We start from the raw sequence: 17,316 nt of genomic DNA, 5'->3' as shown, positions 1-17,316 counted from the left end.
CCCAAGGAAGCCCTGCCGTTCCAGCCCCTGAGGCCAGACCTGAGTCTGCAGCACTTGGGAGGCCCAACCACAGTGGTACTGCAGGGAGCCTGTGGAACGTGCCAAGTGAGCCAGCCCTGGAAGCATTAGGTTGTCCCTAGTTTGTTGGAGTTGAATAAACAATGTATTCTTTTTTTAGAAAAATAATGTTTTTACTTTGAAATAATTTAGATTATAGAAATGTTGCCAAGATAGTAAGTTCCCATATATCCTTCACTTAGCTTCCCGCAGTATGAAAATAGCCGTGGTACATTTGTCAAAACTAAGAAATTAACATTAATCCCTCTTTGTGTATGTAGCGTTGAATCTCTGTGTAGTATTTCTTTTGAAATGGTTGTTGGAAATGGGCGGTTTGTAAATACTGGGGCATTGTTAGAGTGCCCTCCAGGTGACTGTGCTCTGTCTGCTCCTGCCCTCCTCCTCCTACAGCTCCGGTCTCTTTTGTCATTGCTGATGTTTTTTTTTGAAAAATAATTGTGGTACATAAAATGACTGAAGTGTTTTTCAAATAAAATTTCTCCCCACTTTTTAGCACCCAACTGGTCAGCTAACTTTGATGTCCCAATGGAGACAACTCATGGTGCTCCATTGGACTCTGTGGGCTCTGACGTCTGGAGCACAGAGGAGCCAATGCCAACTAAAGAGACAGGCTGGGCTTCTTTTTCAGAGTTCACGTCTTCCCTGAGGTGAGCGAACGTATGCTGTCTCTACACCCTTCCACGGGGAACCTGGGAATGGTCAGGTGTTTGCTGTTAATGTGTGTTCTTCACCGTAACTTACTTGCAAGTTGAATATACGGTCCTGAGGAAGATTAACCATCAGCAAGGGGCGGGGGGGATATTGACACAGCTATGTATTGTAAGAAAAACACCATCTTCCTTTCCTTCCCTCCTGGATTAATTGGAAATGGGAATTGTTCTTGAACAAAGTAGCCTGGGAGGATGTGGTCCCAGGGAGTTAGCAGGATGAGGCAGAAGCGGGCAGCTCCATGGGCTTTTCTGGCTTCACAGAGCTGTGAGGACAGAATTGAGGAGAACATGAGTGAGGTGAAGCTGGGAAATCCTTGGGCACAGCACCTCTGTGTGGGGTGTGGCAGGAAACTGCAATATGTATCTTGAACTCAGTAGGTAATATGAACTTAATATTTCACTTGCAGCTAGTCCAGTGCAATCAGCTAAGGGCTCACACTCATTGGTAACTCGGAAGATAGGAAGACAAACCATTTTGGGCTGACAGTTACTGTCTTAGACACACCAAAGGATAGACCGAAACCAGTGTTGCAGAGTCACTGTAATAGCAGCACTAAGTTACTACTCAGAGGTACAAGTGAGAGCTGTGAAAAGTGTCTCCAAAACATGGAGTTATTTCATCTACCCCGCTTTTCAGCACAGGACGTACATTTCCACCTCCTCCTCTTTTGGGTCTGTTGATAACTCGAGAATAAGAGCCTTTGGTTACTTGAGGGTGTGATTGAAGCAGCTTCCTTCTCTTTACCCTCTGTGAGCACGTACCTGGGTCTGTTGAGGGGTACTGCAACATGGGAGTGGGGGTAAAAGAAGTGTAATTATCTCCCTTCCCCTGGCTGCTCAGGCATTTGGTGTTTTTTTACTATGTTTCCACAATTCCAACAACAGATATCATTAAGGAAGCCAGTCTCTCTCAGGCAGTGTGGCTCAAGATAAATCAAGGTTTTCGTAAAAGCAGTCAGCCTGGTAGATACAGTTGCTATTGTACACTGTGTATCTTTGCTGTCCAAGCTCTGAGAGCCTCCTGGTAATGGTGGGATGAGAGCTTGGGACATGATGAGCCTGTCTGGGATGCTCTGCGAAGCCCCTGTCTTACCCCTGCTGATTTAACAGAGCATTTGCCTGCCCACACTCATCTGCTCCTTTGAGCAGCTTCTGGCACTTAGACCCGTGTGTCATTGGAGTCTGTAACCCAGTGACTCTTACACCGATGCTCATGTCTCCCAGCAGAAACTTGTAAAGGCTTACTGTGAATCATGGGGTAACTGAGGGCCATTCCCTGCTGCTAACGTCTGAATTTTCTCTTTTTTGAAAGCACAAAAGATTCTTTAAGGAGTAATTCTCCAGTGGAAATGGAAACCAGCACTGAACCCATGGACCCTCTGACTCTCAGTGCGGCTGCCCTGGCAGTGCAGCCAGAAGGTGCGTGCAGAGAGGCCTGAGCACACGGCAGGGCCATGTGGCTGCTTTGTCAAACTAGACGTGACTCTCAGGCTCAGGGGCTAGCGGAGCCAGGGTCGTGAGATGGTGTCTGATGTCCACAGGGCAGCTGATGAAAGAAATCCTGCCTGCCCTTCTAGAACCACAGCATGCTGACTCTGGAAGGAGTAAGGGCTGTAAGTCACCAGGCATGCAGCGTGCAGATAGGACACTGAGGCCTAGAAGGAAGAATGCCTGAGCCCATAGCGCCCAGGGAATTAGACATGTGCAGCCAAGCCTGTGTGTGGTTGTCCCTTGGAGTTTGCTTTGCCCAAGCACGAGGGTGTATCTGGGTTTGTTTAGAGCTATGGGGCTGTTTATTTTCACTTCACCATTATAAGCATTGAATAGTCCTGGGATTGAATAGTCCTGAGAATCTCTAAAGTTCAGCAGGTTTTCCTGTTACTCCACCTAGTCACATGTGTTCCTTGCACTGGCCCTGAACTGTTTTCACCTTGATGGACAGAGCTTTGGGAGGAGGGGAATGCTAGCAAAGGGAGTGTGATGGGAACTGAAAGGATGTGGAGGACACATGAGGAATCATGAGGTGGGAGCAGGAGTGAGTTCTTATAAAAAGAAATGAGATGCAGGTAGAGGGTCTAAGAACCCTCCTTCCCAGGGGCAAGGGGAAGGAATAAAACCAGTAACTAATGCCAGTTTTGTCCTTTTCCCTTTGTTACAGATTCCCGCATTTTATTCCTCAGTGGTTCTGTGAGTGGGTGTACTGATCCCCCATTTTCTGGATAAGGAAAGTCAGCTATGGATGAGATTCCTCATCCAAGTAGTCACAGCTAGGAAGTGGTGATGTCGATGTTTGAATCCAGGAAGGCTCACCTCAGCCAGGGGCTTCCTATTAGATAACAAAGACATGATCCATCAGCAACACCATAAGAAAGTAATTTTAAAAACAAAGAAAAGCAAATAGAGCCCAGCTGAGGAAAACGAGTGAGGGTGGAATGTGTAGCTGCCTGCTCTGCCCCAGACTGGAACAGTTAGGAGCACACGTCTGCTGGGAGAAGCTGGGTATGGAGGTGGATGCTAAGCTGGAAGGGATATAAGGGACTCGTTAGTCTCTAGTAAAGAAAACCCATGAAACCCCTCTTCACTGGGCATCTTGAAAAAGCCTGTACCCATCAAGAATATGGCCCAGGCAACGACAGGCAAACGCCATCTCACTGTTTTCTACAAGCAGTAGACGTCACGTTGGGTAGATGGGTTTGCACAGTAGGGGGTGCCAGTTCCTTTTCAGGCTTGCTGTGTGTGACTGTCAGCTGTTTTCTTTTCAGCGCCAGGCAGTGTGGCCATGGAAGCCAGCTCCGATGGAGAGGATGATGCAGAAAGTACAGACAAGGTAACTGAGACGGTGATGAATGGCGGCATGAAGGAAACACTCAGCCTCACTGTAGATGCCAAGACAGAGACTGCGGTCTTCAAAAGGTAACCAGGGGTGAGATCCTGCTGGCAGCTTCAGGTTGTTGGGAGGATGGTAGGGGAGAAACCTCAAACATTAAAATTTTTGATTTGATCCAAACGAATGTTCAGATATTAGCTTGATGTCTTTCTAGTGTCTCCATTAAACACAGTCAATCTTAATGAAGAGATGGAGGGTTTAGGCCCCTAAGTGCCTTTTCCCCCATATATGTGTGTTCAGAAGACTATATTTTAGTCTAGCAGTTGGACAGAACTATGAAAATTGATAAATCTTTAATCGCAGTAGAAATTGGCTTGTGTAGCAGCTACAGAGCATGGCCCATGAGAACCAGTTTCAGTAACATACAGATGATTGTCTCTGGACATAATACAGTCATGAAAATTCAATAGCAAAATGATAGCTTTAAAAAAAAGTGACATTTGGAAATTAACCTCACTTTTAAACTCAAAAACGGAATTGTAATGGAAATTAAAAACCAAAAACTGAGAGAATAATGGGAAAAACATTTATCAAAACTTAAGGACTGCAGCTCAGCCTGTGCTTAGAGCTTTAGTCCTCATTCCTACAGAGACCATGTCAGCCGTTACAAGAAGGAATACTTCCCAGCTTTCTGTGAGGCCACTACAAAACAAGGAGTGAAAGAAGAAGACTGATTGTAGGCTGATTTCATACATGAGCATTTACTCCCAAAACTTTTTTTTTTTTGAGACAGAGTCTCACTTTGTCACCAGGCTGGAGTGCAGTGGTGCAATTTTGGCTCACTGCAGCCTCCGCCTCCTGGGTTCAAGCAGTTCTCCTGCCTCAGCCTCCTGAGTAGCTGGGGCTACAGGTGTGCACCACCACGCCCAGCTAATTTTTGTATTTTTAGTAGAGACGGGGTTTCACCATGTCGGCCAGGATGGTCTCAATCTCCTGACGTCGTGATCCACCTGCTTCAGCTTCCTTAAGTGCTGGGATTACAGGCGTGAGCCACCGCCTTCTCAAAACTTTTAAGTTAAAAGCTAACCGAATGTAGCAAAGTATTTTTAAGTCATGATGAAGGATATGTGCACCAGTGTGACACAATGTGTACATGGTAAAAATGATTGAAAGTAATTGACAGACAAAAGGAAAAAAGCATTTAAATAAAAAGTAAAGCTGTTGATGGTTTTCTTTGCAGCCTAGGAATAGAAAGTATGTAGGTGAAACTGGTAAGTATCTCTAGAAACTAGAGTAGACTTGATTCTGCACAGCAAGGCATTAGAAGTATTTCATTTAAAGACAAGAACCAGAAAGTGGGGTCAGCAGTTGCTACTTGTCTTCAGCACTGTGCTGGTGGCCTTAGCAAATGCAGCATACCACACACACACACACACACACACACACTCTCTCTCTCTCTCTCTCTCTCTCTCTCTCTCTCTAGATAAGGATTAATAGAAAACTTTAGCAGGTTTACTGGAGACATACAGAAATCACTTGCATCCTATAAACCAATAAAAGATATTCCATACACACCTGTTTGTTTTTAATAAAAATGTAAAACCTTATCTATAACTAGGAATATGACCTTTATGGGAAAATAATTTAAAGCCTCATTGATTTTCCATGTTTGTTAATGTAAATCTTTAGCATTTCAGAACAAGTTAGTCTATGAAAGTAATGAAATCCTCATCAAAATCCCAATAGAGATTTTCATGGAAATTGAGAAACTGAGAGTAATAGTCATAAAGAAGACCAAAGAGAGCCAGAAATAGCCAAAAATATTTTAAAGAAAAAAGCATGGGTTTTTATCATATTAGATGACAAGACTTAGTAAAGCTGTCCAGGTGTGGCGTCTCGCAACGGTAATCCCAGCACTTTGGGAGGATTTGGTGGGCAGATCATTTGAGCCCAGGAGTTCAAGACCAGCCTAGGCAACATGGCAAAACCCTGTCTCTACAAAAAAAATACAAAAATTAGCTGATTTTGGTGCATGCCTGTTGTCCCAGCACTTGAGGGGGCTGAGGTCGAGGCTGCAGTGAGCCGTGTTCCCCACTGCACTCCAGCATGGGGAACAAAATGAGACCCTGTCTCAAAAAAAAAAAAAGTACTAAGCTACAGAGATGGTGTGGCATTGCCAAAGAATTTTACAAAGAGGCCCCCCTACTGCATGAACTTGATACATGTTAGAATGCCATTATAATTCAGTGAGGAAAGAATGGACTAGTAAATAGTGATTATCCACTTATTAGAAAAATAAAATTAGATATTTTGTCTCACGTAAATATGAAAAGTATGAACTATACAGCTTTTAGAAGATCACAAAAGAGAATATCTTTACAGTTTGGGAGTAGGCATTTTTTAACCATAGAAAGCCAAACCATAAAGGAAAATATTGGTAAATTTGACTTTAATTTTTAATATCCAGAAGACATTAAATGAAAAGACAAGCCACAACCAGTAAAGAACCAGTAGCCAAGATACTAGAAAGAACCTAATGTCAAGAAGAGATAGTCCAATTTTTTAAATGGGCAAACAATGCAGACAAGCAACTGTCTGTGGAGGAAAACAAGGAGTAAACCAAACACAGAGTAAATAGGACCTGTCAGTTATTTCATGCTCATCAGTTTACTAATTCCTATCTTAAGTTGTTAGAGAAAATAGAAAAAGTACAAAACCTGCCTGGCTCATTTTATGAGGGTAGTAAATCTTAATTCCAAAACCAGACAAGGATAACTACAGAAAATGAGCAGTTCTGTCACTTACAGGTTACTGAATAAAAAAATCCTGTGTAAGGTAATTGCTGACTGGATCCAACAGTGTATTAAAAGTAATTTATAATGATTAGTTAGCGTTTATCCTGGAAGGCAAGCGTGGCTCAAAGTCAGAGAAATCTCTCAGTTTATAATCTTCATATATGGTATTAGACTGAAAGTCATTTAATTTTTTTTATAAGGTTCCATAGCTGTATATGATTAAAACTCTGAGCAAACCAGTAACAGAAGTGGATTTCTTCCTCCTCCTCCTCCTCCTCCTTTCTCCTTTCTTCTTTGAGATGCATGCAGTGATGTGCTCACTGCAATCTCTGCCTCCTGGTCTCAAGCCATCTTCCCATCTCAATCTCCCAGGTAGCTGGGACTGGGACTACAGGGACACACCCCACCCCCCCGCCATTTTTTTGTGGTTTTTTTTTTTTTTTTTTTTTTTTTTTTCCTTCTTCTTTTGAGTGAGGGGATTTCACCATATTGCCCAGGCTGGTCTCGAGCTCCCGAGCCCAAGCGGTCTACCTGCCTCTACCTCCCAAAGTGCCGGGATTACAGATGAGCCACTGCGCCCAGCCAGGAATTTCTTTAACTCGGTATAAATTCAATACCAATACCAAAGTGCTATAGCAGCAGTTAAACTTAATGAGGAAATATTAGATACATGCACTTTAAGATGAAGACCAAATAAGGATGCCCATTTTCATTGCCAGTTCTAGGCAGTCCTGGAAAGAAAAGGAAATAAAGGTTTAGGTAAAGATCAGGAGGAAGTGATAAAACCATTGTTCTTTGCAGGTAGTAATGATTAGCTGCAACCAAGTCAGTAGCAAACTTGTAACTAGTAAGAATTCAGTAAAGCTATAGAATAAGAAATCAGTTTTAAAAATCCGTAGCCGTTTTCTCTGCTAGTAAGCAACCACAACTTATAATAAAAAGCAAAGTATTCCAAAATACATCAAAATATAAATTATTCAGGAATGATCTTAACCAAAGTCTCTCTAGAGAAAACCTGAAGAAATCTGGACAAGTGGAGACCATGGCATAGCTTAGTACTGCAAAGACGTCTCTGCAGTCTCAATCCAAATTTCAGTTGGATTTTTAGAAGGAACTTAATACTCTAAAATTTATATGGAAAAATAAAAGTTCCCAAATTGCTTAGAGATAATCAGAAGACTGAAAAAGAGACTTCCCCTTCCAGATACTGAGTCACGCTGCAAAGCCAGTGATTGGAACAGTTTGGGTATTAGTGTCCAAACAGGTACAGGTGTCAGTGTGATGGAACAGAGGGGTTAATAATGGGGAGGGGAGAGGAAGGGCTGGCTCACCAAAGGGAAAAGTTAGGCAAGATCCTCCCTAACCTACATCCTAAAACAACTCCAGCAGGATTAAAAGACAGAAACACATGGATGGTGCTTTCTGTGCACCAGGCCCTATTCTCTATGCAATTCATGTGTAGTAACTCATGGGTTGTTCTTGAGAGCCCTGTAAAATAGGTACTAGGAGTATTATCCCTGCTTTCCAGGTAAGGAAACTGAGGCACTGGAGTGATGAGATGTGGCCAGAGGCTGGAGTCTCCTGATGGTTAATAGAAGAAATAGAGAACGTCTTTTTAACATATGGGCAGAAAGGGACTTTGTCCGTCCGTCTGTGTATCTGGCATCGATCTCATCTAGCTGCATCTCTCTGTCAATCTTATCTATCATCTGTTAGTCTGTATCTAATCCAGGTTTTTTGTTGTTGTCGTTGTTGGGGTGTGGGGAGGGGGTGTGTGGTGGGGTTTTTTTTTTTTTTTTTTTTTTTTGTAGTGAGTGCAATCTCAGGCCACTGCAACCTCTGCCTCCCAGGCCCAAGCAATTCTCATACCTCAGCCACCCAGGTAGCTGGGATTACAGGTGTGTACCACCATACCCAGCTAACTTTTGTATAGGTTTTTCTTTTCTTTCTTTTTTTTTTTTTTTTTTTTTTTTAAGTTGAGGTCTTTCTCTGTCACCTAGGCTGGAATGCAGTGGTGCAATCATAGTTCACTGTAACCTCCAACTCCTGAGCTCAAGCAGTCCTCCCGCCTCAGCTTCCCAAATAGCTGGGACTAAGGTGTGTGCCACCACTCCTGGCTTAATTTTTTGTTTATTTTTTTATTTTTGTGACCCAGGCTGGGCTCAAACTCCTGCAAGTGAGCCTCCTGGCTTAGCAGGACTTCTTTAGAAAAACAAACTATAAATGCAAAGAGTTGAGTTAGATTATATTAAAGTTAAGAATTTCTGGTTGATAAAATGCTACAGACAAAATTAAGAGGCTAATGGCAAACTGAAAAAACATCTGTATGTCTAAATCAACAAGAGACTGACCTTAAATATTCAAGGACTTCCTATAGACTAGTAAGAAGAAGAAAACCCAAATCAGAAAATTGGCAAAAGGTAAGGGTTTATAGACAAAGAAACCTTAAAAGCTTAAAAAAAAAAAAAAAAAATGTGTGAAACGCATCAGGGAATTACAGATGACAATATAGCACCTGATGCTCTTCTTATACTGGCAGCAGGTAGAGGTGCATGATGCTGAGTGTGGCGGGCGGCAGCGTGCAGGGCTGCTGGAGGAGTACAGACCCGGGCAGTCATTCTGGGTTGGGGTTCTTTGTAGGTAGAAAAATGGCCTGCAGATTTCCACTCCTGGGTGTCTAGCCCTGAGAAATGCCCAGACAGGTCTGCCAGGGGCCATGGCCAGTTACGGTCATTGCAGCGCTGTGCGTGGAGGTGGAGGGCAGCTTTGGTGGGAGAAGCCATGCAGAGTGGTAGGCGCACGCCACAGTCAGCGGGGATGGTGGGTCTCCCTGACTTGAGTTAAAAAGGCAGATACAGTGAGATGTACAGTTGAATCCCAGTTAGTGACTCGGCATACACACATATTATTACTATATGTTTTTAAAGAATTAGAATTATAAACACATTAGAATAGTTGCTTTGAAGGGAAGGGAATGGAGAATGGGGGTAAAGAAGAGTAAGTTTACAAAGAAGTAAGGAACCAGGTAATTCGGATGATCACTAAATCATAAGTTTTTAGCTCATTTTCCTACTTATAATTGCTTGGAACTATCTGGAAACTACCCAAGAAAGCGTCCTAATGTGAGATTTGTCATAAGCAAAATCCAGGACAGAATTTCAGTTCTGAGTGGTGGACCTTTACACGGGGAACCTCTAACTGACCTTTCACTCTTAATAGTGCCATTTTGATTGTGTAAAAAGGGGAATCCCAGACTGAATAGGCAGAGTCTAAATTTCCAGCCCACTGAGCTGAGAAAAGTGTCTCCTGTGTCTTTCTCCACCGATAACCATCTAAGGGGGAAAATACCGTCTTTCTGGGTCTCATTTCCCCCAAATCCCCTGTGCCCTTAGGATCACCTCTTTGTCCGTCTTCTCCCTCAGGGCATTTATGCTTCTTACACATTGTACGAGGGCAACTCGAGGAGCCGTGAAAACCGGTGACCTCCTCATGTGACTGAGGCTCCCAGCCAGCAAGCTGATGGGGCCTGTCTTGCTGTTTTAATGGTGGGCTTGGCCCCAGAAGCCAAGTGCTTTAACTAAAGACTCATTCCTTCAAACAGGTTCTTTGACACCTTCACCGAATCTGCAGTTTTGCTTACGTGCAGTCGTGGACATATTATTCCCCCAAATTCCTCATTTCTAGGAGTATTCTGAAACTCTTGTACATTTCTTTTTCTGTTTTGCACACTGGGCTTCAGAGTGTTGAAATCCTATCGGTATGTACAGTGTTATGGGACCATTCTTTATCAGACGCCAGCCACATTACATTGTCCCTCTTTTGGTTCCCACCTGTGTGTGACCCTTTCCTTTTGTGATTCCCCAGTCACTGCCTGTGGTCCCTTTGATCATGCACCCTGCGCATGCTCAGTCCCAGGGCGCTTTGCCTCCATGGCAGTCATGACTTCCAGAGCCATCTGCATGTGACCTCATCCTCTGGTGCCTAGGCGCTGGTCCCTAGGGTGTTTGATGTGCCTGTTATCCTCTTTACTGCAGTGAGGAAGGGAAACTGTCTACCTCTCAAGATGCTGCTTGTAAAGATTCAGAGGACAGCCCCGAGACGGCAGAGGTGAAGTGCACCACGCCCCGGCCTCCCAGCAATAGTCCCGAGCAGAGGTAACCACCCGCCTCCTCAGACCCACCCCGGCCTTGCTCAGGCCTTGCTTGGTGCTTCCTGGGAGTTGGGAGGGGACAAGCCTCCTGGAGGGGTAGGGTCTAGAGGGATCTTTTACAGCTGTGCTCAAGTCTTTGGCCACTTACTTGGCAGGACAGTGTTTTTCTCAGTTCTTAGGGTAGTCAGGGTGACTGAGCTGAGAGCTTAGAAACAGCAGTTCCTTTCCTTACTGCAGAAGCCAAAAACCAATTTTCAGAGACTCTAACATCACTCACTCTTTCAGAAGTGGCTTGATCAGACAGGTCTCCTCATCCTTGTTGGTGAGGTACTGAGCTGAGGATGACATTGAGCCTCTCCAGGACTGGAGTCCTCATTGGCCTCACTAATGTCATCCAGCTGCCAGGCACAAGCAGATTGTGGTGCATTTTTCCCCCCGTCCTGCCCGTGTGACGTAAGGAGAACTTGCCTGGGTGCCCTTTGATACATGGGCTACATAATTCTTAGCGCTTAAGTGACTCCCTGTCATCTTAAGTATGAAATGCCCACTCCCAGAGCCATGTGACTTGGGATGTGGTGTTTTGTTTCTAGTCATCTTTTGCTTAGCCTGAGCCAGTGGTCTGAAGGGATAGACCAGTCTAAGCCTCAGCCACCTGGAGCCCATGCCAGGGCCTTACGCAACACTGAGCATGGCCCAAAGATGGGGAGACGTCACTGCCCAGAATTAACTTCTGTGAGCAAATATAGCTAAGATTGTATATTCCTTGCACAAGGAATAAAGTGACTTTAAAGCTATTTCAGAGAAGTTTTAACCACCCCTGCCCCCAAATCCTCCCCAAAGTCCTGCCAGCATTGTGTGGGAGCATATCGAGTGGGAACCAGCAGGGGGCACTCTGTTGATTCAAAATCCTGTTTTCACAGTGTAGCAAGCTGTATTCCTCCTGTGGAAATCGTAGTGGAAATAAAGCCTTTGCTTTTGTGATTAAAAATATATATATATATTTTTTTTGCATATAAAACAAATTAAGAACTATTTGAGCATGTTGGCTCTAGTGAAGGCTTTGCAGTGAAGAGGAAGGGTGGCCCTCTAGCACCAGGGAAGCCACCCCAACTCTGCTCCTAAGGATTGGGCAAGTCACTCTTTTTCTTGGGGTTTTCAATGTGTTTTTTTAAGTGATCCTTTATAGGTCTAATTCCCAATCAGTTATGTCAGCTCTCTGATTTTTACCTATAAATTTCCTTTGTATTGAGGGCTGCCTAGAAGGCAGAATTGTCCAGGTGCATCCCAGTTTGGGGCAGTCGCTTCAGGGGATTATTCTTGATTTCTCTAGCATAAAGGATGTATAGGCTCTGGAGTATTTACTTGGCTTCCGGGGGCACAGAAGAATTGTTTGCCTAAAGGGAAGCCACTTGCTCTTCTCTGTGGCTGGGAATGCCTGCTCTGAAGAGCCCTGTCCTGACCTGCAAGGCCAAGGACTGGAGGAAAAGGTGGGGTGAGCCAGTGGAAGAAGAGGGGCATCACTCGGGTCCACGCCTTCGTCCATCTGTCCTTCTTCCATCCGACACACATCTGTGTGTAGTGGCCACTGGTCTAGGCCGGGTCATAAAGCTGCAGCACACGGCTAACCCAGTAATCTTGGGGCACAGTGGAGGCACATCTGTGAAGACGCCAAGAACCCACGAAGAAGGGAACAGGGGTCCCTGTGAGTTGGGTGCGGGAGAGAGGGTCTCTGAGAAGGTGGCCTTGGAGCAGGTGTTCGGGCAGGCCTGGAGTGCGTCCTGATGGATTGCATGTGTTCTGAAGTGACGTGTGACACGGGAGATTGAAGCTCCCCTGTCTTTCCTGTGTGCTTCCTGTCCCAGCCAGATCCTACAGTTCCATGGATTGGCAGGCGTGCTATTTACTGGCATACCCAAAGATCTGCATTGCCTTGCCACTGATCTCACTTCTCACAACCGTTTTATCAGGCATGTCCTTTGCGCTTCCGGTGTGCTAAGCATGCCGTTCACATTATGCACTTGTTTCATATGTATACTAGTGAAGCCCTCTGTGGTGGGGGTTGGGGGTTATCTTCCCTTTTTACAGAGGAGAAAAGAGAACTGAGAGGGGCTAAGAAATCTAATTATAAGCTCGCTCAGCTTAAGTGAAGGCAGGTTATACACTGGTTATGTCTAGTTCCAAAAGTCTCGGTTCCTGTGTGTCTCATACATGGAGACACCATCAGGTGTAACTGAGCGGAGTGGATTGTGTATGCAGAGCTGACTTCTTGGCTCTCTGTATAACTAGCAGGTATAAGGCGTGGAAAGCATTCTAGCTGCACATTTTGACTGCTTGCAGGCATGCCAGTTACGGCTCGCAGCATCCTTTCCCAAGTCTCCTTTATAAAATTTTGGTCAGGCCAGCCAAAATATGTTATATATTCAGGTTGTAATATTTGGCAGGAAGGCAAAAGCTAGACACTTTGTTATCTACTGTCCACCTCTTTTTCCCTCCCAGTTCTGAGCCTAACATTTGCTTTGTGGGAACATGTTTTTCAAGTGGACGCCTTTGTTTTCAGTAGTTTATTTGCAAACCTTTTCTTTCATGTCCTTTTCTCCCCCCTTTCCTGGTAGCAGAATCCTGTTTTCCAAGTGAAATAGTATGTGGGTTCCCATCTGTGGGTCACATCAAAGCTTTTTTGAAGGAGGGGTGAGCACATAGCTCCTGAAGGCTCTGGAAGCCACAGGCTCCACACCACTCAACTTGTCTCTGTCTGCTCTTTGTGGAGGCCGAGGCGGGGTGCTGCTCCCAGCGCACCTGCTCTGCTGCAGCCCTTGGGGAATGCCTGCTCACCTGGTGATGAAGGTTAGATGCCACTCAGATTTTTCTGTCGCTTTAGCTCCATTCATTCATGTATCATTTTATTAAAAACTAAGTTCCAGGTATTGTCTAAGCATGGGATAAACAGTATTAAAATAAATGTTCCCTGCCCTTGGGGAGCTCAGCGAAATGGGTTTTGTTTTTCTCATTTCTGCTGCAAGGGCCTCCGATGTCTGTCTGTTGCTCCTTAGGACTGACCAGCCAAGTGTACCAGGTGACACTTCAGTGAATGGCCCTGTATGATGGGTGACGACTGCCGCTGCTGACTGAGGACTGCAGACCGCCACCACTCAGGGGCTCTGGAGGGGTCAGCTGGAGCCCACCAAGCTGTCACTGCTGCACCCACTCTGCAAGGGATCAGGACCAGCAACCTTTATACCCTAGATTCTAAGACATTGTACAGAGAAATTCAGAAGTGTAAAAATATTGCACATTGACAAATACCAAGAATTTTTGCGTATGTTTATATTGTATTGTTCTAAATAATGGGTAGCCTGTGAAATAAGATCTTGCCGCCCGTGTAATAATAGTAGTAATACTCTAGTTAAAATGGCTGTAAGAATAGTTTTATAAAAGTGAATACACAGATCTATTGTATTTGAAACATAACTATTTGACAATTATTAGTGTGACCAAAGTATTAGGCGGTTTTCATACATTTTCCACCTTGTAAAAAATTCTGAATTCATTTTTCTTCCAGGTTGGCAAGGAGTTGTAGAATGGAAATGCCTCTAAGTGTTATTTTGGTTGTTCTAACTTACAAAAGTGATTTTGAATAAGAAATATTTGGTGTTCTTTTTATAACCAGTTTTTGATTGGTAATTGTTTTCTGTATTGTTTAAAATGGATCAAAACTGTAAGTCTATTGGTAGAGATTAAGTATTTATTGCTACAACTTAGTTGATAACTTGATGTTATTGTAAAGCCATATGTTCTGTTCAAGTCTTGTTTGCTTGAAATGATTATTCCTACAGGTGAGACACTAGACTATTTGGAGCTGATATGGCTTGTGTTCTTGTGTTTTGGGTTTTTTGTTTTCTGTTTTTTGTGTTTTTTTTTTTTTTGCTTTTGTTTTTGTTTTTTGTTGTTTCGGTAGTTCATCTGCCTTTTAACCCATTCACCAAAATTTACCTTGTTAACAAGCATCACCAATGAACATTTCGGAGCAATCTGCAATTTAACACACCTAAATCGTAGTAGGCAAGTCAGCTGAAAGTGTTCGTGCTGCTAATGGAATTAGAGTGCGTTCATTTTACAGGCTAGTATTTTAAAAGTAGAAATCAAAATCTGGCACCGAAGCATGCTAATTGTTTACTGTACCTTGTGAGATTTTCACTTATAAATTTAAACCAGTGTATTTTTTTAGAACTGGTTTGTGTATATATATAGTGATTATGGATACTAATTCAATGTAATTTATAATTTTCTATGTCAATATAAAAATACATCACAGCCTTCTCAAACATCTGAAGCAATATATTGTATATTGCCATATTGTCTGGTGAAAGGGTTAAATTACTTCACCTCTTGCACTTTTAGATGCAAATCAGTTTTTCATTTCTGTAATAGAAAATTATTCATGTATTTTTACATCATTTGTTTTTCCTGACCAGTATTTAAAACCAAAAGGATATCCTGAAAAATGGCCAACAATTTTTTTAGAAATAGCATCCCAAGCAGCGTGCCTAAACATTACATCGCATATGGAAATAAAAGAATCAAACGTCTAATGCCTTATTTCTGGTTTCCTTTTTCATTTGAAGTGGTGTAGAGACTCAAGCACTCCAAGGACAGTGGAGTCAGCAGTAAGCCCTGGGACAAGTGGCAAGGGGGGCTCCCTTGCCCTTTGCACGCCTCCTCAGGAACCCTCTTTCCCGGGTGAGCACCTCTCTGAAGAGACTATCCTTGAGACTCCTCTGGAACCAGCACCCCCAGAGGACAGAGCTCCTCCTACTTGCCTCAGGGCTGCCTGACTTGCGTGCTGTTAGACCTCGGGGATAGCTGCTGGATGACATGCCCAGGTCTTGAGCTTTGCCGGCCATGGCCAGGGTTTGGCTGCAGTGGTGGCACACATGGCCTCAGTGGTATGGATCTGGTGGCTTCTCCATCCCACCCCAGGTAACAGTGTCTTGCTTCATCCCATTGACTGCTAGGGAGAGAGCCTCTGGTTCTTTTCTTTGGGGCGGCATTTTGGTTTGCTTGTCTTCGTAGCAGGGAAAGGATATGACAACGGGGAGGACAGTTCTTTTGGGGGTTGGAGAGGCCAACCCGAGGACAGGAGCGAGTGTGCCCTCATTTCGTTTCTACGTTAATTTCTGTGTATTGGCCATGCTGAATTGCAAGACTAACAGATGTCTACAATACAATACCTGTATTAAAAATAACAAAAATAAAGCCTGATTCTTTGTTTCTAGAAACCTTCTCTTGTATGTTGCTTGGACTTTTAATGGGTTGGCGTGTCCTGCTGTTGGGTCCCATGTTACACTAGGTCCTGTGTGAGAAAGACCGCATTGCAGTGCATGAGAGCGTGGCCCCTGCGGGATCAGGGCCTCATCCTGCCCACTGACATAGCCCAGCGGCCTGGAAGAGGCGGTGCCTGACACGGCCCCAAGGGTTCCTCTGGACCCCCTGCCTGTTACCTTTGCGAGCAGTGCGCCCCACTTGTGTTGTTTGGCTCCCAGTCTAACAAATCACACTCAGGTGCTCCATAATGATTCTTAGGATGTGATGCTAATTACAGCTCCTTATTTTGCATTTTCCCTTTACCTATTTGCTTAAAAACGTGTTCTTGGCTGGGCACGGTGGCTCACGCCTATAATCCCAGCACTTTGGGAGGCCGAGGCAGGTGGATCATGAAGTCAAGAGATCGAGACCATCCTGGTCAACAAGGTGAAACCCCCTGTCTACTAAAAATATAAAAATTAGCTGGGCATGGTGGCTCGCGCCTGTAATCCCAGCTACTCGGGAGGCCGAGGCAGGAGAATTGCTTGAACCCAGGAGGCGGAGGTTGCGGTGAGCCGAGATCGCGCCATTGCACTCCAGCCTGGGTAACAAGAGTGAAACTCCGTCTCAAAAAAAAAAAAACGTGTTCCCTAGTTGTTACCTCCTAGCAGGTCCTCTGCACAGGCTTTTTGCTGTCTGGGCGCACACACAGCTCTGCGTGCCTGGGCCCATAGGCGCCGCTCAGTATGGCTGAGTTCGCACCTCTGCACGCCTGGTCCCACAGGCATCTCTGAGCTGTCTGCGCACACACCTCTGCATGCGTGAGCCCGCAGGCGTCTTCCTGGCAATCATGTAACTAAGGGGATGAGCTCTCCAGCCAGGTGGCTCATCACAGCCCAGCTCAGCCGCTCACGATGGTGTGATCTTAGGCAGGTTAACTTCTCTGTCTCGGCTTTTTCTATCAGGTGGGGAAACAACAGGAACAGGTTCAGAGACTTTAGGTTTTACTTATGGTAATGTTAGCTAACTTTTACTCACTTAACCCCATAATGTCACCTGCTAGCCTTTCTAAATTTCCACTTTTATCCTGCCTGTTATTTAAAACCTTTACCTCCACAAAAGTCGAGCATCTGAATCAGGTGGGTTTTGGCCTTCAGCTTCTGGGGTCAGCTCCGTCCCATGTGCTCAATCTGACCACCTGTGTTCCGTGAATAGAACTGGCTGTATTCCTACTGCACACCATACACAAAAATTCATCCAAAATAGCTTGCAGGTCCCAACATGAGCACTTAAACAATGAAGCTTTTTAGAAGAAAAACTTACCTCAACTGTGGGCTGGGCGAAGGCTGCTTCAGATGCAGAGCACATACCGTAGAAGAAAAACTGGGCTTCATCAACATGAAAATTTTCTGCTCTTGAAAATGGAAAAGCAAGCAACAGAATGCCAGGCAAAAC

At 44.5% G+C, this 17,316-nt stretch overlaps 1 protein-coding gene across 35 annotated transcripts in view; it reads left to right on the top strand.

Moving 5' to 3' along the window:
- PPP6R3 (protein phosphatase 6 regulatory subunit 3) overlaps positions 1-15,836 on the top strand; it is a 149,086-nt gene extending 133,250 nt beyond the window's left edge. For 13 of the 35 annotated variants that reach the window (XM_032282559.1, XM_032282561.1, XM_032282586.1 and 10 more), the window contains 6 exons: positions 572-725; positions 2,101-2,207; positions 3,551-3,701; positions 10,150-10,167; positions 10,442-10,564; positions 13,581-15,836. In XM_032282559.1, the coding sequence (XP_032138450.1) occupies positions 572-725; positions 2,101-2,207; positions 3,551-3,701; positions 10,150-10,167; positions 10,442-10,564; positions 13,581-13,662 (635 nt within the window). In that variant the 3' untranslated portion in view covers positions 13,663-15,836. Of the gene's footprint in view, positions 1-571; positions 726-2,100; positions 2,208-3,550; positions 3,702-10,011; positions 10,168-10,441; positions 10,565-13,580 lie in introns of all 35 variants that reach the window. The other 22 variants (XM_032282583.1, XM_032282570.1, XM_032282584.1 and 19 more) reach the window with 12 other exon arrangements.
- The last annotated feature ends 1,480 nt before the right edge of the window (positions 15,837-17,316 follow it).

The sequence above is a fragment of the Sapajus apella genome, unplaced genomic scaffold (genome assembly GCF_009761245.1).
Source record: "Sapajus apella isolate SASKATOON/1434 unplaced genomic scaffold, GSC_monkey_1.0 scaffold14, whole genome shotgun sequence".
Taxonomy (NCBI): Eukaryota; Metazoa; Chordata; class Mammalia; order Primates; family Cebidae; genus Sapajus; species Sapajus apella.
This window is presented reverse-complemented; position numbering and strand designations above follow the sequence as displayed.